Raw genomic sequence first — 27,924 nt, forward strand, 5'->3', positions numbered from 1 at the left:
GGAAGTGACGCAGCCAAAGGGAAACCCGAGCCTTTTCTCCCGAGCGCACCCGCTTCCTTCCTTCTTCCAACGGCCCCGCCCCCGATCGCGATTTGCGCCTGCGCGCGGAAATATTTTTTGAACTGAAGGGCGGCTACTGAGGAGGGAGTTTTTTGACGGCGCTGGTTTTGACGGTGCGAGCTGGGGAAGGAGCAAAAGGTAGGTGGGCCTCGAAAACTGGGAAATGGCGCGAGAGGAGAGCGGAGTGCTGGTGGGAAGGAAGGATTTAATTTTTAAAATATTTTTTTAAAGGGCTGTTTGAGGTGAAGAGAGGTAGGCTGTGGAGCATGCCATACTCGGACACTGTAAATACTATTCACTTTAAAGGTAGCCAAACTTTCAAGCTCCACCCTCCTCCTCGCCTATGTTTCTTTGCCTATGACAAGAAATTAGGTGTTTATGGTTTTCTGTTGTTCGTCGGCTCCACGTCTGTCCCCTCTGATTCCACTTTGAACAAAACAAAACCGAAGTATCTGTATAATATTTTATGAACTCTTCCAAAGAAGACTTTTCGGGGGGGGGGGCATCGCTGAGACACTGGTTCTGTCATATTGCTATTGCCCTGTTGTTATTATTGGGTTCATTGATGTGCCTAAGGCACCTTTGTTTGTTTGTTTTAGAAGGTAGCTCTCCATTCATTTTCTGCACCAAACGTGATTATTGGAGGACAGGAAAATACTAACAAAAGAAAACAAAAAGAAAGTTGACCTTGTCTTGTGTTTCTTTCCTGGAATAAGAAAAAAATGAAGAGAAGCAGGAGTTCAAAACAAACTTTGCCAGCTACTGGTAGTAAACAAACCAGAAGTGTCACAAAGCCTGAAGAGATAGAAGATGACAGACTTTCCATTGAAGAAGCCTTGAACTGTTTGAATAAAAGTAAGAACAAAGATAGGGCTTAATGCTTATCCAGCAAAAAAAGAGAAATACATGTAAATCTGCTCTTGTATGTTTGTTTCTTCCTGGATCACGAACTGGGAATCAAGCTGGTGCATATCTGAGTATTAGTACTGTACTGCATTGTTTCCAATATGATGTGCTTTTGAATGTATATTTCTATTCATATTTTAGCTCAACAAGCCATACTTTAAAATTGTGTTTACATGTAACTAGGGTTGGGTAAGGTCCTTATCATAAGGATTTTAATACTTGGATGCTGAATTGAAGTTTATCCCATTCTCTTCAGCTGTTTAAGGACTGCCCCTCTTTCTGATTTACTCCCTCTGAACTTGGTACCATCTGCAGATTTTAACATGCTTCTACTTACCCTGATCAAAACTATTGACAATGTTGCTTCATGCTGTTATGTGACAAGGAACATAACAAAGGGCAGGACTATGCAAATAGGGGTTGGCTTTCATTGAGTTCTTTGGACACAGTAAAAAAACAAAAAACTGCCATCTGGTTTCTCTCTGGATGTTAGGATTGTTGAAAACAGATTTGATCTCCACTGTGACAATCTCTCTCAGCATACCATTTTTCCCCAGATAGGTGGCTACTATTCACTTGTAGGAAGATGTGCTTATTTAGAGTACAACATTTCAGTGGGAGCAAAACCCACATTTCTTCCCTCTAGCGGGTTAGTCTAGTTTCTATTCATATGGACTTCTTGGAGTATGTGCTCTTGCAGGGTCTGCTTCCTTGTGAGCGGAAACTATTGCAGGTGTATATATTTTGGCAGAAATGGTTCACAAATATGCATGATGGCAAGCAGGCAGACAGTAACAGTTACAAATCAACCTTGGCCCTGCATAGCCTAGAAGCTGTTTCCAACTAGTGAAATAGAAACCTTTCAGCAACCTTTACAGCCATCTACAAACACCAAAGTTTGTATTTTCTTTAGCTTTCTATAGAGAAGTAGCAGCTGTTTTGTATATTGGAGCATAATAGTGTATGAAGTCTAATGTTTTGTTTAAAGCAACCCCTTATTAAGTGTCTTGAGCTGAATTGGGCTTGTGCACAGATCTTAGCACACTAACCAACAAACAGAACTTCTGGCCCTCCAGACGTTGCTTAACTACCATTCTCATCATCCTGCCCATTGGCAATGCTGGCTGGGGCTGATTAATTTCAGTAAAGCTTTAAACTTGCCCCTACCTGCTCCTACACACTAAACCAAAGAGCAAGAAAGCAGATGGCAAATTAAACAAGAATTCCATAGTTTTACAAATGCCATGGCATCTCAATGGGGCTACCTTGCCAATTGATGGTAAAGCAAGCCATTTGAAAGGCCATCATGTATGAGGATGGTTTTTAGAATGTATGTTACTCACACTTTGACTTTTTTCTAGTTAAAGGTAGTGCGTCAAAAAAGCATAGAGCTTTGCAGGGTCCTTTGAAGACTGTGGAAAAGATTGCACAAGAGAGAGGCTTGGCACCAGAAGAAATTCATAACTTGCTGAACATCGCACTCAGTGGCAAGCTTGGTAAAGAAAAAAAAAATTTCTCTCTTTTCCCTTGGCAGTAAAGTATGTCAAAGTAGCTGCATTGCCATGCCTTCTCCCTTAACAAGAACCTGTGCTGCTTCTAACTTGTGACAAATTATCAGTAGTGAAGATGTTAAGAATGTTAAGCAGTGTATTTCAATGTCTTGCAGGTACAGTGATAAGCACTAGGCTACTGAAGAATCTGATTCCCATTTCCGTAATAACAGAGGATTCTGTTATTTCAGCTGTGTCTTGGCTTTGTGCTCGCAAGTGTTCTAGTGACATTCAGGTAACTTGGAAAGCATGGTAATGATGTCTTGGTTCTGAAGAGTGATATTTTTGCCAGTCTGACTTATTTATCCTGGTGATTATTAAACTAGATGTTGTACAATTCCTGAACATATTCCAGAAGGGGTTTGTTATCTTGGTCTTGCTTTCACTTACTGATATCTATCTTCTCCCTATAGGTGCTCGTTCTAAAATGGCTAATTGTAATGTTTGACTTCATTGATCAGAAGGAAAATATTAATGCTCTCTATGGTTTCTTCTTCAGCTTCTTACGATATGACAAATTGGTAAGATAAAAATGAATGTGTTATTTTGAAGGAACTAGCTTTTGTTCTCTGACAGTAACCAAAATCAAACAATAAAGAGTACTTTCTGACCACACAACAGGACACAATGTAAAAAGTGGGGCCTTTAAAAAACCTGAACATTATTAAATACTGAATTCTGAACACAACAATAAAATAGACAGTCATACCTTGGTTATCGAATAGAATCCGTTCTGGAAGCCAGTCCAACTTCTGGAAATGTTTGACAACCAAGGTACGGCTTCCGATTAGCTACACGAGCTTCCTGCACACAATTGGAAGCTGCGTTGGACGTTTGGCTTCCAAAGAACATTTGAAAACCAGAACATTCACTGCCATATTTGCGGCGTTTGGGATCCAAAACGTTAGACTCCCTAGGCATTCTGCTTCCAAGGTATGACTGTAATAGGCTATATCCAATGTTAGTCATAGACCCATTGAAATTGGCATGACTAACATAGATCCATTAAATTCATTGCACCAATCTTTTTTTTGTACAGGCAACCCTGGATTGTGTTCCGGGTTTTCGTGCATGTTGGCGGAGCATGCATAAATCCATTATGTCCTGGCCCCGCTTCTCCCTCTTCCAGGTCCAAAAAATGGGTTGCAAATTCTTTGAATGTACACAAAAAGGGGCTTGCCTGTATTTAATTTTGATTCATTTCACGTATGAAAACAAACATACATATAAAGTCATGCATTAGACATCTTTATCATCCCTGATACAATAACAATGCATTATTTGACTTTATCCCACTTTAGAACTAATTGGATACGAATATACCCACCAAATGTAAATAACAATGCCAGCACCTAAATGATTTAAAGTTTAGATAATTGTGCCTACATTTAAGGGAAGACAGAATGTTACATAAATACTAAACAGTGAGAGACATTACATAGCTTGTAGTATATTTAACTGTATGGTCTGAGATGACAAATACAATTCTACTTAGGGTTCCATAGCCATGGCAAAAAAGCAGGGGTGGCAGTGACCAGCTCTGCTTTGTGCCCCAGCCAATGAGAAATATCAGAGTGTTCCCCATTCAGCAAAAATTAGTTCACTGACCCATAGTATAAATTAAAAAGTGGATCAACCCAGGATGTACTAATGCCAAAGGAACATAGAATTGTAAAGCGATCTTGCAAGTCTAAACAATCAAATGCCCTGACTGTGTCCAGCATCAGGAGAATAGTAGGTTCTGGATGTGACTGATTCCAAGCTAGGCTATTTTTGCTTCCAGGGAAGGAAGGAGCAGCAGATCGAAATTTCATCTTGCTTCAGTGATACCAACTTGAGTGATGGTTTTTCTAAAAACATTTCATTTTCACAAAAAGTCTGATGCAGAGGCCAAATAGTTAAATCTGTATTCTATTTAAGCACTTGCCTGGTATCCATAGGCAACAAGGAATTTCATGCCAGGCCCTCCCCACTGCATTCTAGCATCCAGCTGCAGTAGTAGACTGCTAGTGGTAAACCCCACCCCGACCCTGAATGGTTCCAATGAGTAGAGACTTCTGAGTAAACATTTGGCAGTTAAATACTGTCTATAAGCAGGGTAGTAATTTAGAACTCATTGTCACTTGGACACTAAAATACTTGCTGAATTAAATGCCATCTGCTTTTCAGGATTGTGTTGAGATGAAAAGAACTGAATTTACCTGTTAACTGCTTTTGTGTAATATATTTTCTTTCTTACTGTAGCTCCCCTTTGCCTGTCATGTGCTGTGTTTGCTGACCAGAATGGAGAGTGGTGAGATCTTAATTAGATTCATGGTACATGTTATGTGATTGCATCGTAAGCTTTTTGTCATTTGTCACAGGAGGCAAGACATCCCCACCACCCAGTCTTGGGGGCCCACTTTATGGATTTACCACCCTCCAAAGTGTGCTCAGCCCTTTTATTCAAACTGGCTGATTTTGTGCAAGAGAGTATGACCTATCTTGTTTCTAGATCTGATATGCTGCTTTACTTGGAATAAAGATCCCCTTGCTGTTTTACCTACAGCTGCCTTGAGTACAGACTCATTGTTAAAACTGTGTTTATGGAAGACAATGTTTCTCAGCTACCAGTGATCGCCAAAGAAGAAGAAGAATATGTGAAAGGCAGAACATAACTTTTTCGAATAAGTATTGAGTTTTGTTTTCTTCTCCCTAGTGAAACTTTTCCATGTGAGGAAACTTCTAAATTTACACGGCAGCATGGTAAGCACTTGAGATATGAAAGTTGAAGCAAGACAAAACTTTTTTTAAAAAAAAATGGAATCTAATCTTTATAGGAACTCCAGTGTGGCATAAAAGCTTAATATTTGGATAGCTGACAAATATCTGATGTAATTTAAATGGTGCATTATCTTGCATTCTAAGACGTAAAGCAAAGCTGCAAATAGTAGCATCTACTATTCTTTATAACCTGCTGATGGTGTAGGTCTAATGCTGAGCTCATCTGAGAGGGCATGCAACCTTTGTCCTTTGCTCTCTAAGCAAAAGGTATACAGTCATACCTCGGGATGAATACGCTTCGGGTTAGGCATTTTTGGGTTTCGCCGCGTGCATGTGCAGACCGTCAAAATGATATCATGCGCAGAAGCGCCGAAACGTGACCCGCGCAGATGTGCGGACACGGGTTACGTTTGCTTCGGGATGCAAATGGGGCTCCGGAATGGATCCCGTTCACATCCCGAGGTACCACTGTACAGCATAAATGAACAAAAGAGATGGAAGAGATTCTTTTGTTAGCTTTTCATCTCTTTGGATTTTTTGTTTCTACAGCAGCTGTAGCCGCCTCACTCCACTAACTGCCCCTAATTAACTATAGTGCATCCACTGCATGGTATGCCAATTAAATGAATTTCTACAATTTACCACAGTCTTATGTGAAGGAAAACTTTTTTTATATAATATTTTTATTAGATTTTCAACAAAAATAAAAAACAAACAACCTCAAACAAAGAAAAATATACATAAAAGCAATATCAAATCCATAAAATAGGATTCTCCGCATCCCATGACTTCCCTCTCCTGGTTCCTTAAATTTCCTTTTCAACTGCATATCATTTCTACTCCAAATTATTTTTTCCACCTCAAATTTCCTATACTATTTCTGTAATTACAAGTGTTCTTAAAATCCTGCCAATGTATTAACCTGTTTACAATACTTTTGTAAATATATGATAAACATTTCCCATTCTTTTTAACATTTATTGTCATCGTCATTTCCAGTTAGTTTTGCCATTTAAGCGTGGTCCATTAACTTGGTTTGCCGATCTTCTTTGGTGGGGACTGCTTCCTCTTTCCATCTTTGGGCTAACAGTATCTGGGCAGCCATCGTAGCATATGTAAACTTTTTTTCTGTTCTTTTGGAATCTCCACTCCTAGAGTACCTAATAAAAAGGCTTCTGGTTTTAAAAAAAGGTTACTCTAAACATTTTTTCCCCATTTCATTACAAATCATTTCCCAAAAGTTTTCAACCTTCCTATATTCCCACATCATATGATAAAACGTACCCTCTGTTTCTTTAGATTTCCAGCACTTATTAGTACTTGTTCTACATACATTTTTGCTAATTTAACCGGGGTTAAATACCACCGATACATCATTTTCATGTTGTTCTCTTTCAGTAAAGTACATGCAGTAAATTTCATATATGACTTCCAAAACCTTTCCCAATCCATCATTAGTATATTATGTCCCACATCTTTCGCCCATTTTATCATAACACATTTGACCTGTTCCTCTTTGGTTTCCCACCAATTCTACAAGAGCAGATTGTACAATTTATTTCATGGGGTATATCCTCTCACATGACCTCAGGTAGGAGTAAAGACTTGTGGGAGGCAGGCTGGCACTTCCTCGGTTTTTTCTCCTGCCTTACTCAGAATGTTTTTCCTGGCTCTCCTGCTTCTTCAGATAAATTTTTCAGTTTTGACACTTGCTTCTATTTTTATTGATTTATGAGCCAGGAAGGGAGGCAGGTTGTTTTGTTTCTGGTACTTTGGCGAACATTGCTGCCTGGTGAATCTGAAAAACTGAGGAAGTGCCAGCCTGCCTCCCACAAGTCTTTGCTCCTGCCTGAGGTCACATGAGAGGATATACCCAATCCACTGTCCCCAGCATCCCCAATTGTGTGGTTTTTTCAGCAATTTGGTACTACCTTCTACTATTTCTCTCGGAAATCGTGACACTTCATAACTAAATGCTTTCTTTTTATCATTTTAAAAATTTTAATTTAATTGCAGGTATTGTACCCAGTCTACTCCTTTTTCCTCTTACTCCTTCAAAACCTTTTAATTTTAGTTGGTTATCTGTTTCTGTTAATAGCTCTCTATATGTCGGCCAATTTATCCTCATACTCACTTTTTTCAAAGCTATTACTTCTAATGGGGAAAGCTAGCATGGTGTTTTCTGTTCTAATAAATATTTGTATTTCTCCCAAACTTTGAGTTTCTTATTATGTGAGTATAAAAACTTTTATGAACTTTTGCCTTATGGTAAGGCATACCATAAATATGCATGCCAACCAAATCTATTGCCAAATCTAATAAATCAGCATTTGTTAAATTTATCCAATCCCGGATCGAGCAGATACAAGATGCTTCATAATATAATCTTAAATCCAGTAGAGAGAAATCTCCTCTAACATCTATTAATAATTTATGTTTAATTCTGGGTTTTTCCCCTATCCAGATAAATCTTGAAATGTCTTTTTGCCATTCCTTGAAGCAGCTCACATTGCTTACCACCAGGATTGACTGAAATAAAAACAACATTTTTGGCAATGCGTTCATTTTGATCACTGAAATTCCACCTAATAATAACAAACTCATCCTTCCCTAAATTTCTATGTTCCGTTTTATTTCTTTCCATAGTTTTTCATAGTTGTCTTTAAATATACTAATATTCTTGGCTATCAATCATATTCCCAAATATTTAACTTTCTTTTATATACTTATCTCTGTCTTCTGCTGTATCTCCTTTTTATCTTGCTCTGAAATGTTCTTCACTAAAAGCTTAATCTTATTTTTATTCAGTTAAAAACCTGATACTTCTCCAAATTCCAGTATTTTTTCTAATACTTTTGGTAATAAGTTTATAGGATCTTCAACCGTTATCACAAGGTCATCCGCAAATGTTTTCAATTTACCATATTGGTCCAAATATAAGCTGCACCCGCAAATAAGCCACACCTTTAAAATTGGTGGGAGGGGAGACAATACCCATATATAAACCACTCCCTTAAAATTGGGTTACAGGCTGAAAATCGCTGCGGTTGGTAGAATTGTAACTCCGAGCCAATTTAAGCCTTTGATCTTGCAAGCCTGCAAAAGTTATCGTACAATCACTAAAATCGCAAATCCCTATTCAATTGCTACAATTCCGCAGGCACTCATACCCATAAATGGCAAATGAACCATCTCAAGCTCGCAAATTGGCAATAAACCTTTTTTTTTTGTTCCGTTTTACCATATGTCTGTTTCAGCAGCAATATTGTAAAAGCCCATTTTGTAAGGTCGCAAATTTAAGCCGCACTTTAACTTCACGGTCAGAATTTGGAAAAAAAAGTGAGGCTTATATTCAGGCCAACACAGTATATGCTTTGTTTCCTACTTTTGTTCCTCTGAAGGTTTCTTCTGTGCTTATATTTCTCACCAGAACTGTGTAAAGGAAAAGCTCAGGGAGTCTTAGGCAGGAGTTGATCAAACAAAAAAGTTTTATTTCCAGAAAAAGAGTTTGGTGAAAGAAAGTTGAGATAGGAGATGGCCCATCTTCAGGTATAAGTCTACTTGTTTAGACACAGTATATGCACATCTTTTCTGAAACTTCAGTTACTCAGAAATCAGTTGTTCAGTTTCTGTTACTTCTCTCTCATTTTACTTAGTTATGACAGATGTTTCAGGTTAATGCTTTTAACGCAGCACAACTTCCTTCACAGTTTATTAATTAATTTGGTTCATGAGCAAGGTGCACTTTTCATCAGTTACCCACTTTTTCAACAATCTGATTCCTGGGGTATTCTGATTAGTATACCAAACCCAGAGGATCACCTCACCCCTTGTTACTGGCTTGGGAGTCTTCTTTACCTAGAAGAACTCTCCCATCCTGGCAGGAATGAGACCCAGGTAGCCTGTATTCCCATAGCTTCTACCTCTCCTGGCTCAGACTCAGCCCTCCAGTTAAATCCTGTCTGTATACCTTCGCCAGACACTCAACCCAGTCTTCCTATCTAAACTGAGGCTCCTTCCTCTTGCTATAGATAGTCTCCTCAGAGCTGATGTTCAACTCAAATCAGAACCAATTCTCTCAGACAAACCCTTTCCTAATCCCTATCTCTCATCTCAAATCAACTCCTATCTCTCAAACTAAACCCTATCCTCCTACTCTTTCCCTTCACTATCCCTATCTAAAAACTCATTCAGAAACCCCTCCTTTTATTCTCCCTCCCAAAGTTCTGCTCCACACTCGCCCCTCTGGCTGGCCGTTGTGGTAGCTAATCAGAGAGAATTCTGGTGGAATTCTGAGGGACTGCATCACCATATTCTGGTCTGGCTTGCTGTCTGTCACAACAGCATTTGCTTGGCATTGGTATAGCCCTCCATCTCCTATTTGTAGGGTCATGGCTAGAGATTTGCTATGTCTAATGCAGTGCAGTGCTTTTTTTTCTAAAAAGGAATTTGTTTAGGGGCACTTTCTTTTTTCTTTTTAAATAATATTTATTAGCCGTTTAAAGATTACAAAAGAAAAGAAAAAGAATTAAACAAGACAGTACAATACAATACAAAAACAAAACAAAAACACCACACAACCCAAACCCTAAAACACTGAATCAACCAAACAAAACAAAAACAATTAAAAACACATCCAATAATTTCGATATCATAACTTTCATTCACTTGTTTCAGCGACCTCCTCACACCTCCCTTTTTGTATTCCACTTCAATTAGCTGTTTCAGCAATTCCTTTCCATCTTCCTCTGTTTTCTGTCCTGTAATTTATCTTAACATATTCTAACCTTATTTTTTCCCTTTAATACATTTACAATCTGTCTGTACCTAATTCCTTATAACATTTCTGCTAAAGCCATATAACTTCATTCCATCATTTTTCTAACATTCATTAATTTTACAATATTTATTGTTTAGGGGCACTTTCATTACCCTGCTCATATTGAAATACTGCCCCTCAATGAGGCCAAACTTAGATTCACAAAATGTTTAGGGGTATGCGTCGCTGTCCCCCGTCCGTCCGTCCCCGCCGCCGCCAGAAAAAAAGCACTGATGCAGTGGGTTTCATAGTTTCTCAGCTACTATGTTGGAACATTATCAGGTGCAACAACATCGAACTCATTTCTTTTCAGACATCAGCTTCTCTGCAGACTCTGCTATGGAAGTACAAGATCTGTTCTCCTGAAATGGTAACAGTAACTTTGCCTACAAAAACAAAGGTGAGGATGCTTTCAAATGAGATCTGTGCTGTGCTGTGAGATCTGCGCTGGGAGACTAGGCATCTGAATTCAGTGTTGCCAAATTATTAAACTACTCATTGATGAGGAAGAAACAGTTAAATTGGAACTGGTGTACACATAACTGAATTCTTAAACTTTGCATATCACGTTGCTTAATATTAAATTAATAATGAAGTTGAAGCCAAGGGTGTCATGTGATTGTTGTAATTTCTAGCAGACAATAATAGTTATAAAAAATCCTTCATGAGTTACTTTTGAAGTGCAGTGGTACCTTGGTTCTCAAACTTAATCTGTTCCAGAAGTCCGTTCCAAAACCAAGGCACGTTTTCCCATAGAAAGTAATGCAAAACGAATTAATCCATTCCAGACTTTTTTAAAAAAACAACAACCTAAAACAGCAATTTAACATAAATTTTACTATCTATGACCATTGCTCCATAAAATGAAAGCAATAATCAATGTACTGTACTATGAAATAAATAAGACAGTTTTGTAAAGGGACCCCTGACCATTAGGTCCAGTCGTGACTGACTCTGGGGTTGCGGCGCTCATCTTGCTTTATTGGCCGAGGGAGGCAGCATACAGCTTCCGGGTCATGTGGCCAGCATGACTAAGCTGCTTCTGGTGAACCAGAGCAGCACACGGAAATGCCGTTTACCTTCCCGCCAGAGCGGTACCTATTTATCTACTTGCACTTTGATGTGCTTTTGAACTGCTAAGTTGGCAGGAGCAGGGACCGAGCAACGGGAGCTCACCCCGTCATGGGGATTCAAACCGCTAACCTTCTGATTGGCAAGTCCTAGGCTCTGTGGTTTAACTCACAGCGCCACCCACGCCCCTAGTAAGTATTGTAGATGATAACAATTAAAATTATTATTATTTTCTTACCTGTAGTGATGATAGTCATTGTTTGGATGGGGGGCATTTATCCATTTCCGCAGTCACACAATCAATCAACTGAACTGGGTTCCTCACAAAAACAAATTAACAGCCATCTGACAGTATTTTACAGCCATCGCTGCACACGTGAGAAAGCCTTCTTGCATCTGGATCTGCAAAAAAACACTTAAGAAAGCTTGCTTTTTGTAGATGGCAGTAAGAGGGACGACAGCTACCTTTCTCAATGCTTGTCTTTGGCTGCCTGTGCCTGTTCCCAGGAGGAACCAGAGAGCGTGGCTGAACTGAGCAGGATTAGCACCCAGTCATCAGCTAATTGAGCCCAAATTTAATGCTATTGCATTGCAACACCAGCTGATGGATAGGTGGGTATGGTTTGAGGGAAATTACCTGTCAAACCAAAATGGACCCACAGACTGGAGATTCTGTACTCCTGTTGTAAGATCCATGACGAAATAATGCCAGCTCCAAATATGGTAAGGATGTACCCATATAGCTTAGCCAAATCAAAGCAGAAATTAAAATCAGCAGCCAGCTGTCATCTTAACTGACATTTATTACTCTTGTACTGAGTTCTCCTCTGCCAATAAACTTTGTTGAGGTTTGCTGGGCTGCTCCTACTAGGTCTGAAGCACAGAGCTGACCTTGCCAATGGATCAGCTGAGCTACCTTTTTCGTTCTGCTGTGTTTTTTTAAAGCAGACTGGCAGATTTGTCAGCCTGCTCTATAATGAAGGAAGAAATCTGCTTTCCTCCACAGCAAACATGAAAACAAAGTTGCTGGGTAAGGAATGAGCTACATGTCCTTTCACCACCAACCAGCTCACTCATCTGCATGGAATTCCTAGTTGTTTATGGTACCAGGCTAATTGTTGAGTACAAGGCTGGTATAGAGCATCCTATTCAATGATACCCTCCTCCACTGTAGGTAAATAGATCATTGGACTTAGTATGCAAAGTTCCTCTTCCACGCTGGATGGAGGATAGCTTACCTGCCCTGGAGGCGTGATTCCCATTGCTGGGAAAAGTTGGGGGTGGTTGTATGCTCTCAGTTCTATTTGGGTTTTGATATCACCCATATCAATTTTCCCCCAATGCCTGCTGTTTTTGCTATTAAGGGTTGCAGTCCCTCTCCTATCAAGGACAGTTTGAGCATTCATAGTTCAATTTGTTATGTTATGTCCCAAAAGTGGAGAGGTTCTCTTCCACACATGTTGGCAGTAAAAAGTTTGATTTGCGTAGCCTGTTGGAGCAAGTGCAGAGTCAACGCATTTGAGGATACCCTCCATTTGCCACAGAAAAGAACTTCATCTCAACAAAACCAATCTTCTTCTTCCCCCGCCAGATGTTATTTAGGACTTTTTCACATCCGTGGAAAACAGCAATTGACAACATAAAACTGCGAATTCACGGAACACCATCTGCATCCCAGCTAACTTTGAAATGCATGGAGTATCCCCAATCTCGGAAGAAGGTTTGTTGCTGGGGATAGTTTGAATGCAGTTATTGGGCTACAACTGTGCATGCTAATTTTATTTACTTTATTGACAACTAGTTAGTGTCAGTGATGGCAGGAGAATCTCTGTCTACTCAGATATGGAAAGGGTTTCCTGATGGTAGCAAGTGTTGAATAACTTTATTATATTTTCATATTTGACAAAGTTTAGAGTAGCTTACATGACGCTTTTAGTAGACTCCTGTTCTGATTATTATTGGATTCACACTTGCTATAGCAACAGATGCTCTGTGGTCATTTATTTTTTCAGTTACATTATAAATGGAATGCAATATGTAAAGCTCACACATTTATTATTATTATAATTCTGATCAGGAAGAGGCAGACTTTAAGGAGGAGTGTAAACCTTTTATTGAATATTTAAAGCACACAAAGCTTGAAATACTGTTTGGTTTTCTTCTTCCACCTGAACATTATAATTACACAGAATTGTAAAGAAAATTAATCACTGAAGGCACAACTTTAGAAAAGATTTGGAAGATAATATGATAGCTGAAATTGGGATTAGGGTGGACAGAGGCATAATCTAGAAATGTAGCTGTGAGCCGTTTAATTTTGGCATTTTGTTTTCTCCATAGGAAAGGAATACAAAGTTGATTCCGCCTGTATGCAGCTCCAATGCAGAAAGCTTAGCTGAGAGTGAAAAGCATAAATTCTTTTCGTTGGAACAGCTGCAGACCTTCCCCCAGCTTCTGCAGAACATTCAATATTTAGAGGTAGGTTTGTGAATAGCACTTTACTAATATAATGCAGAGGTCAAATAGACCCCAAATGAAACACAGCTTTAAAACAATTAAGAATGTTTGACAATGATTCCAATTTAATGTAAAAATATGAATGTAAAGATTATTGTAGCCTTCTGTTAAACAACCATCATGGCCTTTCTCCTAATTTCTAGCCATAGGGTTTTTGCTTACTCATGCAATTTTTTCTGTAACTTAACCTCGAAGCATGGATTCTAAACAAAAAGGAATGGTTAAAGGTGAATGTTAACACCAGTGCAACAGTTAAGTGAGATACTGTGGTAGTAATAATGTTTTGCTTGAACCATTGCTACTGTAGATGTGCAACAATTCATTCACCTGCCCCCCCAAAAAACCACTTAAAATGAGGGCTTAACTAAACTGCTTTGAATGAAATATTCAGAGTGGAAAAGAGGCACTATGTGTGCACAATAGGTGAGAGATTTGAAACATGGCAAAAAGCATAATGTAACAAATAATAATAATTTATTATTTATACCCCGCCCATCTGGCTGGGCTTCCACAGCCACTCTGGGAGGCTTCCAAAAAAAATATTAAAATACTGTACTACATCAATCATTAAAAGCCTCCCTAAACAGGGCCGCCTTCAGATGTCTTCTAAAAGTCTGGTAATTGTTGTTCTCTTTGACATTTGGTGGGAGGGCATTCCACAGGGAGGGCGCCACTACCGAGAAGGCCCTCTGCCTGGTTCCCTGTAACTTGGCTTCTCGCAGTGAGGGAACTGCCAGAAGGCCCTCGGTGCTGGACCTCAGCGTCCGGGTAGAATGATGGGGGTGGAGACGCTCCTTCAGATATACTGGACCGAGGCCGTTTAGGGCTTTAAAGGTCAGCACCAACACTTTGAATTGTGCTCAGAAACGTATTGGGAGCCAATGTAGGTCTCTCAAGACTGGTGTTATATGGTCTCGGCGGCCGCTCCCAGTCACCAGTCTAGCTGCCGCATTCTGGATTAGTTGTAGTTTCCGGGTCACCTTCAAAGGTAGCCCCATGTAGAGCGCATTGCAGTAGTCCAAGCGGGAGATAACCAGAGCATGCACCACTCTAGCGAGGCAGTCCGCAGGCAGATAGGGTCTCAGCCTACGTACCAGATGGAGCTGGTAAACAGCTGCCCTGGACACAGATTTGACCTGTGCCTCCATGGACGGCTGTGAGTTCAAAATGACTCCCAGGCTGCGCACCTGGTCCTTCAGGGGCACAGTTACCCCATTCAGGACCAGGGAATCCTCCACACCTGCCTCTTATGTCCACCCAAAACAGTACTTCTGTCTTGTCAGGATTCAACCTCAATCTGTTAGCCGCCATCCATCCTCCAACCGCCTCCAGACACTCACACAGGACCTTCACCGCCTTCACTGGTTTTGATTTAAAAGAGAGGTAGAGCAAAGCCTACAGAATATGAAATTGCACATATTTGGGGGAAAATATGTGTATTTAATGCCACATTGGAGCTATTTACTAAAAGTGTAGGATAGCTAGCTACATGATGGATTTTTAATTAGACGCGACTAGACTTCATCCTTTGGTGTGGGTGGCACTTATGAACTATATTTATACTAAGATTTACTAAGCACTTCAGATTAAGAACAAGACAGTTCCTGCCCACAGACTTGCAATCTAAAAGATGTAATTCAAAAAGAAAACAAGGAAACTCTGATGCCAGTTTTTGAAAACACTAGCTTGAACGGAAACAGTCCAGGGAGGAGCAAAATGAACTTGTACATCAGCCAAGTCAATGGTGAAGGCCCTATTTCCTGATCCATCTCTTTATTCACTACAGCCAGATGTGGGATGGCTACTATTAGGGGAGTTGGATGGGCAGCAGCTGTGCTAGGGTAGTGCCAAGGAATAGCCATATGTTCTGCTTGCAGCAACCATGTTGATTAAGCAACTTCTGTGAGGCAAGGTTCCTTTTGGCTATGCAAAACACTTAGGGACGTGAGGACCTGCATTCTGTTGGCAGCAAGGGTATGGACAGGCAAAGAAGAGCAAGTGGGTCGAAGAACCATGTGGTGGGAGGGCTCTAAATTTTCCATTGACTTGAACCAACCTGTTCAATTCTGGTTATGTGAGATATCTAGTATAAGTGTTCTTAGAAGCAATGGCTTTTCTATAAACTGAAGTTTTTTTTAGAAAAATACTGCTGATTAAATGAGGCATTCTGTTAAAATCAAAATCTTTGACTGTTTCCAACCCTGGGGGTGGCTTGCAAGGACAATTACCCTCCAATTAGTCCTGGTTTACGTTCCGTGAACAGACTCCGCTAACATGAGATTTGCTTTCATCGTGGCGGAGCACTGGAAGTCTGAGTTTTTGTGTTCCCTTCTGAACAGTTTCTTCTGGCTTCTCTTCCAGCCTCCAGCCCAAATAGGCTCGGTGATAGGCAATCCTCTGTTGCTCCACTACTTCAGCCTCAAAGATAAATCAGTCTCTAGGAGGATACATTACTGGATGGGTCATACATTAAAAGAAGGTAGGGAGACTAATTTGATTCCCACATAGGAGAAACTGATGCCTTAGATCTAGGCTACGGCCTGGTTCTCACAGAGATAATATTGTGTCTGAGATGTGAGAGCTCACATGATTGATTGTTCTGCTGCATTATAGATCTTGGAGAGCTGAGCTTTAACCTAATATGCGAGTTTTCTATCTGCAGAACATTTTTTGTACTGAGAAGCATTTCATCTTATGAGTCCATCCCCTCTCCAAATATCTGACTTGGTACTGCACAGACACAGGTCACATCTCAGTGTACCTCAGCTGTGCCAAGGCAAAATGGGTGGCAGACTATATACAAAGGTGAAAACTTGGGGGATGTCAGAAAATAAGAACTTGGAGGATAAGCAATTTTTTACCCCTTTGTCTCATGATTCAGGATGCCCTTGGTATAAGATGATGAACCAGGAAGATGAATTGAACTTCAAGGTCTTCTTAGAGGAAGTCTTCAAAGCAGAGTGTTTCTTGCAGGTTAGTTCATATGTGATTCTCATCCCATCATTCCTTGGACATTGTCTTTTGTCCACCACCATTCTATGCCTTGACTAAAACATCAATATTCTGTTAGTAGGATGTTAAATAATGGTATGTCAGAAATGAAAATACTGTCGCTTTTTTAAAAAAAGCACAGGAGGGAGAGAAGCTGGGAGGTGGGAAGAGACGAAGGGGCTGTACTATTCTATTGTAGTAATGTGAAAACCCTAATAAACCATAAGTAAAAAACTATTCTATTGAAAGTCATGAAGCTATCCAAATTAATTACACAGCTGTGGGCTTCCTTATCAAAGGACAGTGGTGGCCAAATTGCAGCTCTCCTTATTTTTTTCCTAAGAGCTGCATGATGAAGGAAACAGAGAGGGCATCCAGGGGCAGGTGGTGAGTGACACAGCCTAAATCTGCGCAGTCAAGAAATAGGGTTCCTGAAGAAGGCAAACTGGGAAGCAGAAAAGAGTGGCATGAATAAAAGTAATTTGGGATCTGCTTTTTAGGAGGAGCGGTAGAGGCTCTTGGGCCAAAGAAGATCACTTGAATTATTAGAAACTTTTGCTATCCCTAGCAAAGTACTTTTAAGATGGCAGCCCAACTAATCTGCTTCACTAGCTTATCCCTTGAATTCTTAGAAGTTATCTGTCTTGGCCTTCTTAGGTATTTTCTGCTATGGAAGAGCACTGTCAGGCTGGGTGCATGAAAAGGGCTGGCTTTCAAGAATCTTTAGCAGTGTCTGTTGTGCCTTTCAGAGGGGTTTCTTGGCCTGCGAAGAATTCTTGTGGAAGAGTCTGCGCTTCTGGGATGGCTGCTGCTGTCAGTCACAGGTCCTGCAGCTGGTGAGATGGATCTCTCCCAACAGCTTCTCAGGTATGGGATGCAGCCTAACCAATCTTACCCTGCTTTGTGGTCCAGACAGGCCTGCTTCAAACTCTCTGTTCCTTTTTTGTTTCTTTCCTTTCAGAAATGAAGACTTATCTCTACCAGCCATTGTTGAAGCTTTTTTCCATATCATCTCTTTATTTTAAGGTAATGGAGGCAAAGTGGCCAGTGAATGCCTGCTTTGGCATGTAAGAATTACCAAATTTGATCCCTGACATACAACTAGGAAATATGTTTGTCTGAGGTGCCCAAGAGTAGGGCAGTTGAGAGCAAAATACCAGGCGCATTGCGGTTGATACAAGACAAATCCTTGAATATGTTTGGGATTGCTATCCTTGTTAAAGGAAGGAGACAAAATACTTGTCAGACTCAGATGAATTTCTTGTTGTATGTAAACTAGTTGAATGAGCCTTAATTGGACGTACAGAATCTCTGCTTTTTGCTATGCGCAAACTAGGAATCCTAGCTTGCAACAATCATTGGTGGTTACCAAGCAAGCTCGCTTCAGACAATGGGCTATGAAGCTGGTTTGTATAGCTACAAACTGTTTGCCATAAGCCATGATTCTTATTTCACATATAACACTAGTGCATTATAACAATAATGCACATAACATTGAGCATTATGTGTGAACTAGCTTTTCGGAATTACAAATACAGCACCATAGCAATAAGAATGGTTGCTGTTTTTCTTCCTTCAGCTAGAAGTATGCAAGTTTCCTATAATTTTTCTCTGCTTTTATCTCCTGTCTCTCTGGGGGCTAACATCACAACTGCAGGCTACTGAAGCACCCTAGGAGAATTCTTAAACTTGTGTGTATGGATAACCTGGGCTTTAAAAACCTTTTCAAGCATATTACTGCAGTACTGCCGGTATGGAGCTCCCCCAAATCTGAAATACAATGGATCCATTTTTTTGTTTTTTGCTCTTCCATAGTATGAAGTTCTTGAAAGCCTAAGGGAACTGTTACTGAACATGCTGAATTGCCACATGCAAGCAGACATGGCAACAGAATCAAATGTTGATGTGTTGTAAGTATAATCTTTACAAAGTGGTACACCTCTAGAACACAGGCAATCAAGCAATAATGCAGCTCACATGGGCACAACCATTCTCTTCCTACTAGATGCTAAGGCTGATATCTATCTTGTTTTGTTGCAGGAACACCACCCAAGTTGACCTGATAAGCTCCTTGGCAGAGCTCATTCACTTTGTAAGCAGGCTCTCAACTGTTGGTCTGTGCTTGGAGAACAACTCTACTTTGTTGATGAATGTTATCCTGGATTTCTATGAGACAGTATGTAAGCTGTTCACACTGCAAATTTGTTTAATATCTTTAGACGTTATGTATTTGACAATCCTGAGGGAGGTTCTGATAATTTGAGGGGGAGGCAGAGAAAGAGAAATCCAAAGGAAAAAAGTGGGTAGATTGTTTGAAGCCCATGTTTGCCTCTAAAGTAGAACGTCTATATATAATGTTGTAGACTGGGACATAATGTCTGAGTAGGCAAGAACAAGGCTGTTCCTCTGTTTTTCCTGTGAAGGTAATGTGCTAAGGGCAGAGAGCTGAGAATACAAGCTTATACAGCTATCTTTCCTACTTGTAGGTATCTGATATATATCTGAAGTACAACGTCCCCTTGGTTATTATGCTTCCTACTGGAGTCTTCTATCCAGCACTTCTCAGCATGAATTCTGCCACACTTGACCAACTCTGCTACATTATGTACAGGTACTGAGAAAATTCCTTTTTCTGCCCCTTGTGCTTTTCCTCAGCCTTTCTGCATGGCCATAATCTCGCTTGTACTAGACCACTTCAACTTCTCTACTAATCTGCGATTGCCCACTTGATTCTCCACACTATAATAATGCCAGAAGGCAGAATGTCAATTTGTCCTTTCTAACTTGTTGTTCTTACATTTAGTGAATGTTATGAAGGCGGTTTGCTAACTTTCACAGTGTTGTAGATTTCTTGGGGGGGGCGGGGGGTGCTTGTGGCCCTGATGCTTAAGTTTTTTAATGAGTTTTTGCTTGCTAAAGAAAGTTCTTCCCATGATAGAGAGAGTCCTCATTTCAGGCTCGGGATGCAATACCTCTCCATATGAACCAACCTGGGCCTTGAGATTATCATCTGAGGCCACCTTTGTTTTTGTTTTTGTTTTTGTTTTGTTTTTTAAATAATATTTATTAAGTTTTCCATTTTAACAAGCCAATAAAAGCCACATTAAAAACATTCCAAATTATAAAATAATCAAACAGTCCAAATTTTATGCCAAATGTTAAGTCTTTGGTTGACTTCCCATGCTCTGAGGTTCGGGGAGTGACGATCTCACAATTGTGCTGCTTCTCTTAATTAGTCCAGATAGTTCCAAATAAGACATTCTGATGTTGATCCTTCATTTATTTTTAACAGCCTCTGAGTTCGTCTAGCAAGCGGATTAAACCAATATTCGTATTTATTTTCTTCTTTGTACTCTGGCAGTCTGTCTGGCAACTCACTTTCACTTTCTCATGCCTATAATTTTCTGCTGCGACACATCTCGAGCTGGAGGAAATCTGGCATCCACCATTTGTACCAGGCATATGTCCAAACTTCTTTGTTTCATCTCCTTCCAAGACAAATAAGCCTGTACTTTAGCTAGAAACCATAATTTCCATCACCTATTCTTTTTTATTGATCCATTGAAAGTGATTGCAAAATTCACAGACCAGTTCCACACAGTTAATTCTATAGTTAAACCATAATTATAACAATACAGTGGTGCCTCGCAAGATGAAATTAATCCGTTCCGTTAGGCTCTTCGTATAGCGGTTTTTTCGTCTTGCGAACAAGCCCATTGACAGCTTAGCGGATTAGTGCTATTAGCGGTTTAGCGGCTTTTAGCGATCAGCTGTTAAGCGGCTTATCAGCGGAACAGCTGATTAGCGGCTTAGGGAAAGGGGGGGAAAGGGGGGAAACCCGCAGGAACTCGCAAGACATTTCGTTGGATGATTACTCCCATCTCATTTTCAAAATATTGCGTGTGAGATGGCTCTGATGTAATGGGCAGCTGTTCGCTAAAGCAGCCAAACAGGAAGTCCTGAGGCCACCTTTGTGTGCCTCCTCCATGAGAGGTCTGGCGGGTGGTATCACAAGATCAGGTCTTTTCTGTGGTGACTTTCTGTGTGTGGAATGCTCTTCCTAAGGAGGCTCACCTGGTGTCTTTGCATATCTTTAGGTGCCAGGTGAAAATATTTCTCCATAAAGAGGCCTTTGGCTGATTAATATTATAAGATCTTTTAAATGTGTTTGTGGGATGGGCGTTGGTGGTTTGTGTTTGCTTCTTTATTATCTACTTTGTGTTTTTATCTTATATTTTTATGTTGTGAACCATCATCGATATGTTGTGAATGCGCTCCTCAATGGAGAAGAGTAAAGGAGCCCCCACTCCAGCTTGTGTGAGCCGGAGGCAGGATGGGGGCTTTGTTAGACTTCTCCACTGAGGGACAGGCAGCACATTCCCCTCAGTGGAGAAGTCTAAAGGGGGTGCCTGCCCGCATGAGCACAAGGGAGGAACAAGCTACATCAGCCCTCTGTGGTATGAGGGCCAGAGTGAGATGGCTGTTTCACCCAGCGGTGTATCACAAGTGAAACCACCACCGCTCCTGAGTCCCTCTGCTACCAGCATCCATCTGCAGCTTGGTTCTCCCTCGGCACGCTGGGCACTGGTGGCAAAGAGACTTAGGAGCGGCAGTACGTAGTTTCACTCGCGATATACCTCCAGTTGAAGACGCCACCACGGTCTGGGCCTCACCCGCTACATCATCCAGGCCTAGATAGTGTGTCTTGGAGAAAAGTGGTGTGGAGGAGCAACATAAAGCAACCCCTTGGGGAGAATGTCAGGTGAAATAAAGGTGCCTTGTGCACCCAGTTAAAGGGAAAACTTAAGAATACCACGCCATGCAAGTGAAAGGGCTCTTTCACACAGTCCAGTTTCAGATATGAGTAACATTACATAAAAAAGAAAGATGTGATGTTCTTGAGACATCTTGAGTTGAGTCAATTGTCATGCCACAGGGTTAGAACCCAGCCACTAGGATGTTTCTGTTCATTTAATCTATTTTTAGCAAAGTGATCTTTCTTTTGCTGAAATGGGATAGACTTGGACTTCTCAGGAAATAAAACCATGGTACATAACAAGTTTACTGACTGATGCTCATTTTTTTCAAGTAGGAGATTACTGGCTGAACTGAGAATGTTACTTGTGTTACATGTGGTATTGGATTTTGCAGTTGATGAGAACCTTGTATTTGTGACTGGCATGCCAGATTATATCAGGCTGGCTCATATTGTTCTTTAGTGACTACAGTGATACCCATTGGCGGAGGAAGAGGAGTGCGGGGGGAGCGCACCGCCCCTGACAGTGCGATCCCACTGGGATGCCATCGCGGTTGCCTCCCCACCCGTGCTGGGTGCCATGCCCCCGCCTTCTCTCCGCCCCCCAGTGCCAGAGCATGAAGCTCTGCCACTGATGATACCCTCATTGCCTAGAGCAAAGCTAAATTACACACACATTTGTGGGGCATATGCAGAAATTCAACTGAACTGAGCTTCTCTGTTGTGTAACCCATAAACTTACCTGTGTGACACTGATGAAGCTATTCTGATTTTTGAATCAAATTTTTAACCCAGTAGTCAAATTTTTAACCCAGAGTCTCAAACAGGTGATAATGTGTTGGGGTGGCATTGCTGTGCTGATTACTGACTAACAAAAGTTCAAGCCTTTGAGGCCAGTTATGCATCTGGATGATTTTATTTTTTTTAATGCCCTGTTCTCTTCAGGAAATGGTACATAAGAGTGCCATTCTTAACATTAGTTCCAGCAGTTGTGTCTGATGTGAGAAGTAGCCAATTGTTGTCAGCTGGTGTAGAGCTCTGTTCAGCTTCCTGCTTGAGGAAGCTGCAGAGTAATTAATATGGAAGGATGCAGTTGCTGAAGATTCACTGAAACTAGTGTCTATTATACAGAGCAGCTGCCAGGACCTATACTTCTATTTCCTTCCAGTTTCTATAGTGACTGAACAAGGAGTCAGTGCTGCTGTTTGCTGCTTGAGGTCGTGCTCCACCTTTTTGTCTCATGCTTACAGCTCATGCATAACAGTTTCTTTTCACATACGCACCCTTGTGAACAGAAATGAGCATCCATTTAAGTGTTTGTCTTTCTTTCTAAGTAACAGTTGCTTCTGAACAGTGAAAAGTGCCCTTTGAACTCATTGAATCTCTTTATATTCAGAACCAAATTCAGCATGCTCTCTATTGGGTGATTAGTAACTGTTTTGCATGGCGTCTGTGTTTTTCTCTCAAAGTCTACTCTGTAGATGGCTCTCCTATTACAGGGACATGTGGTAGGTAAGCAAGAGAGAGATTTATGTAACATAACCCAAGAAATGGAACCAAATGAGAAAAGATATGTGCTATCTTGCTGCCTCATAATGCTAAGTGAAAGATAGCTATGTACTCTGGGATAGTCACTGCTCACCTGTTCATAGTAATAATTGTATGGCACTGTCATGTGTTCAAAGCGCTTCACATGCTTTAGCTAGCTGTGGTCCTTAAAACAACCCCCCTGTAGAACTGTTCACAGTAAATGGGGGAGCGGAAGTTGAGAGAAACTGGCTTGCTAAAGACCACCTAGTGAGTTAATTGAAAAATCAAGACTCATGCAAGGGATTTCTTTAGCCACTACACAGTTTCATTCTGCGCACATATGGTATATTACAATTCAGAATAATCGTCTTTTTTAATTCTTACTTAGGTATCGAATCAACCTGGTGGCTGCAAAACAAAAACCTGAGATTAAAAAGGTACTGCAGATAAGGTGCTTAATGGCAAATGCTTGGATTGGAACAAATATATTTAATGGCTCCTTCATCTGAAATTTAATATAATTTCACTGACAAAACTTGCCTCTCTTATCTTTCACATCTCTTCTCCCATATGAGATGTTCTTGGACTTCAAAGATTCAATGCATATCTAGTCAAAGAGAAAAATCTCTTCTACAGACTTTAGGAAAATAGATGGTTCTGTGTGATTCTAATGGCCAACTAACGTATATGGTGCTGGAAATGGGGTGGGAGGGGGACACCCACACAAGTAAGCTTCATCCCAAGTCATTGTTTCTTCTTGATCTTGTTTCCAAACTGCCAGTAGGTGGCTTGCAAATTTTATGCATCTGGTTTAGTTATAAACATAACATGTATCTGACTTCATTCCGTGTCAAGCCAAGATTTAACATGTTTTCCTTTTCTTCTCTCCCCCCCACCACCACCCCCCTGCTATGCTTCAGTCATAAGTACCAGGCAGTCCACAATATTATACACACATGGTGGTGCTACATTTGTCTTAGTGGGTCACAAGCTGCTCAGGCTTGATGTTTAGTTGATTGATCAATGGTATTCTGTAATGATTATGGAGTGGACAGGATGCATGTTTGAGCGATACTTCTTGCTAGTAATTGATGATGTGGAGCTATCATGAACCTGAAACATTGTCTAGATTGTCACATTATGTCTTACCATGTGCTGCTGCAGTTCAAGTTCAGCCACCAGATTTGCCAGGAATACAACCGATATCTATCAACCATAGTTGGGTATCTGTGGACCTCACAAGCATTCCAGGAGTCCCCCTGCCCTCAGGGGATTCAGCTGGACCCAGAGGTGCTGGAGATGACAAGGGTGAAGGACCACAGGAAGGGCTTCAATGTAGTTTTCCACCCTGCACTGATGGGATATGCTATGCTCTTCTTGAAGAAGGTGAGGAGAGCAGTTTGCATTTTTCAAGTAGAATCATTTCCAATTATTATTAACACTGTAATACTTGAGGACTACTGAGCATGAGTGTGTATGATCGCTGTTAGTTACTATGATGTCTGCATTGTGTGTGTCCTTTAAAACTCCAGTCTTTGGCACACCATGGCCTACCTTCTACCATGCCATATAAAGTCAAGCTGTACATGGGCTTATTAAGAATAAGTACTGTGCAGGGAGGAATGGGGAGACCTGGGTTGACCACTCCATTTAACCGTGAAAGCTTAGTGCCAAGCCTCTGGCAACAACTAGCAGAGACAAAAGAGATCTCCTTGCAGTTCCAAGTCATTCTGGCTCCATTCTTTGGAACCCCAAGTTTAAAGGAAGGCTTCTTCTCCTCCTTGAATCATTACCAACTCTCTTCCTTAGAAGTGTACTAAAGATATGGGATATGGGATATGGGAGGGGCCATACCTCAGTGGTAGAGCACATGTTTTTCATGCAGAAAGTCCCAGTTTCAAGCACTGGATTCCCCACATACGACAGGAAAAGACTCTATGTCTGGAAAACTGAAGAGTGGTTGCAATCAATGTAAACAATACAGAACAAAATGGACCATTGGTCTGTTTTGGTAATATAGCAGCTTCTTGTGGGGGCTGAAGAATTTGACTTCACCTCAGTCTTGTTTGTTCCTTTTTTTTTTTTTTTTTTAAAGCAAGTTTCCAGCCTTTGCCATTGCAAAAATATGCCTGAGTATTTGGGCAATGTCTGGTGAAGTATAAAACCAAACGAATTGCCAGATGAAGTTCCAGGTTCATCAGTAGGTGCACTCTACTGCAGTGTTTTTCAACCACTTTTCAACGGCACACTAGTGTGCCACGAGATGTTGCCTGGTGTGCCGTGGGAAAAATTGAAAAATTCGAAAGATTTTAAAAAGTATTTTATAATTTTTCATATTTCTGTTTACTTACTATTTCATAATAAAGTAATTATAAAATACTTTCTTTGTGTTTATTTGATTCCTATTCAAGAGAATTACTTTATATATAGTCAATATAGGCACAGAGTTAAATTTTTTAACATTTTCTAATGGTGGTGTGCCTCGTGATTTTGTTCATGAAACAAGTGTGCCTTTGCCCAAAAAAGATTGAAAAACACTGCTCTACTGTCAGGGTAAACAGTACCCCCTGTCTGGTTTTTTTTTTGACCAGCAGTTCTCAAAATGGGAGACCAGCCTCCTATATCTGGTCTGGAAAGCTTCCAGGAGCTACCACTGCTTTATTTCCAGGAAGCAAACTGTTAGCAGCTACCCAAATCAGTGTGCAGAGAGTACCAAACTTCAGTGCAATTCTTTGTTGCAACAGAAGACAATGTGATAGGATTTATTATACCTGTTGCCCCTTCTGTGGATTCATTTTCATACCACAACCAGACCTCTTTCTTTGATCTGCTTGTAACTTTGTCCATAACCGGGCTTTTTTCTTTCTCTTTTTCTTTGTTTCATCGGCCTTTTTTAGAAGTTTAGTAGGCTTGGTTCAAGAACCTGCACCTTATTTGTTTCTGATTCCATTTTCTTGATAAGTCTGCCTCTGAAACATTGTTTTCCAAGCTTTTTTTGTGTGCAGCTTTTGCCCTCTGGACCTGGTAACTGCTTGCTCCTACTCAGCCAGCTTTACTGATATCCAAAAACTTAAGCTGCCTTATACCAAGTCAGATCATTAATCCATCTGTCAGTATTGTTCGCGTTACCAAATTCTCTAGTGTCTTTTTCCTACCCCTACCTGGAACCAGAGATTGAATTGGGATCTTCATGCAAAGCATGTGCTGTTCAACTGAAGTGTGGCTTCTTCTCTAGGAGATGATGTGGTTTTCTGCCTTTGGAAGACATACTAGACTGAAATTTGCTGTTCAGTTCACCAGAGAGTGCTGTTGTACAACTGAAGATTAGCTGATAGCAAAATTATCAGAGCCATTTTCTCCCCAGGCAACACTGGTATGTGTTTGGCTGCTTCTTTCGATGGACTTCCATGTGTTGAACCGAAAGAGCAGTGCATGGTGTTTCAACCTGTACAGGCCCACTACAAAATGTCAGAGATGTGAATTTTTCAAGACCTATCATGTAGTAGTTTTTGTGGAGCAGCTCTGAGGCATTGGTGCTGTCCAAAAGGCATTTAGTGTTTCAGTTGTGCCATGTCATCTTCAGGAAGGCTAGTCTGAGGCTGATTCTAGAGTTAATCTCTAATAATTTCAAATAACTCTTCTTTTAAAAGCTCTAGTCTTAGAGAACCATTAATTTCTAACACCTTTCTCCCCCCCCCCTTCTCTTCAGATGCAACCAGAGGACACAACCCTGAACTTCAAATTCATTCGGGTAAAGTGGCATGCTTGACAAAACGCTATGTTTTTTGGGAAGCTGGTTGTCAGTTGGAGCAGCTGGGATTTGGGGCACTGCCACAGAAGAAGGAACAACTAAAATGTCGAGAAAGGGGAGGGTTAGGAGAGGGTACCTTCCAACTCTAGAATTTTGTGCTTCTGTGACAAGGCTGATAACCTGTGCTGCTGAGGAATCTACATCTTCTAGCTTTGTCCACCATGTATTTTCCCATGAAAAGGAATTGTTCAGTAGCAAACAGTTGGTACCACATATCTGAATGTGACAAGTACTACACCTGAAAAAGTTTTTATTTCTGGTCTGAAAATGGAACTGGCATAAAGATGCAATTGTTCCCCAAGGCTAGGGGATCTCAGCTAGGTCTTTTTGTTGCTTGGTTTACAGTACCAATTGGAATATAAAATTTCAAAGAGGGAATTCTGGCATCAAGAGATGTTCATTCTTTGTAGGAGCTCTCCTCTACTGCAAAGAGGTATGCCCGCTAAAAGCTAATTGAAACTGCCCTATGTGAACTGGCTCATGAAGAGGCTGCATGGTGATAGCTTATTCCTCACCACAAAGACCAAGTTTGTGTCACAGCATATTAGCATCATGGGTATTCTGGGCTTTTGCAGTGTGGATTGGTCTGCAAGTTCAGGTGCTGGAGAGCTAGGGTAGGAAATGAGAGGACAGTTTGTGGCCCAAAAAAGAAAAAGCCATTGTATTTAACTCCTAATGCTTTATTTGCAGGGGGCAAGGTGGGGATGGTACCAGGAATTTCTCTACTCCCAAGGATTACAAGGCCTGAAGCTTTTCATCGAAAGTAGCATTTGCCATGCTCCTCAAGAGAAAGTAAGGCATTAATGGAAACAACAGATTGATTCTTACAGTCTGTTATGAACTATCAAGCTATTCTTCAGAAAATAAGAGGAATATTTTTTTTTAATATGTATTTATTAAAAGATTTTAATGAGTAACAAAAGTGCATTTTAATGAGTAACAAAACTGTTTTCAGACACCATGATAATTTCCGGTCTGTGACCATAATAATTCAATTCAACATTGTGATATATCAAAATATTGTGATGTTTAGCTGGTGATTTATCGTGATGTTGAAAACTTGTATATTTTTAAGGAAGGGGCTGGTGCTGTGTAGTTTTTACTGTAATAATCTGTATGTTTTAAATAAATAGTGTGTATGCGTGTTTTA

The 27,924-nt window shown here is 40.6% G+C and overlaps 1 protein-coding gene across 1 annotated transcript; it reads left to right on the forward strand.

The window, feature by feature from the left end:
* Window positions 1-7: 7 nt before the first annotated feature.
* Window positions 8-27,924, forward strand: CENPI (centromere protein I). The gene is made up of 21 exons (XM_081848030.1): window positions 8-198; window positions 777-915; window positions 2,328-2,462; window positions 2,633-2,751; window positions 2,930-3,037; window positions 4,761-4,809; window positions 5,215-5,261; window positions 10,412-10,498; window positions 12,761-12,889; window positions 13,510-13,647; window positions 16,048-16,165; window positions 16,568-16,659; window positions 17,427-17,544; window positions 17,639-17,703; window positions 18,493-18,587; window positions 18,718-18,853; window positions 19,164-19,288; window positions 23,352-23,400; window positions 24,128-24,349; window positions 26,673-26,714; window positions 27,465-27,924. Exons 2-21 carry the CDS (start codon window positions 783-785, stop codon window positions 27,576-27,578), a joined length of 2,121 nt encoding a protein of 706 aa, XP_081704156.1. The 5' UTR covers window positions 8-198; window positions 777-782; the 3' UTR covers window positions 27,579-27,924.

This window comes from Podarcis erhardii (genome assembly GCF_964252035.2).
Source record: "Podarcis erhardii genome assembly, chromosome: Z".
Taxonomy (NCBI): domain Eukaryota; kingdom Metazoa; phylum Chordata; class Lepidosauria; order Squamata; family Lacertidae; genus Podarcis; species Podarcis erhardii.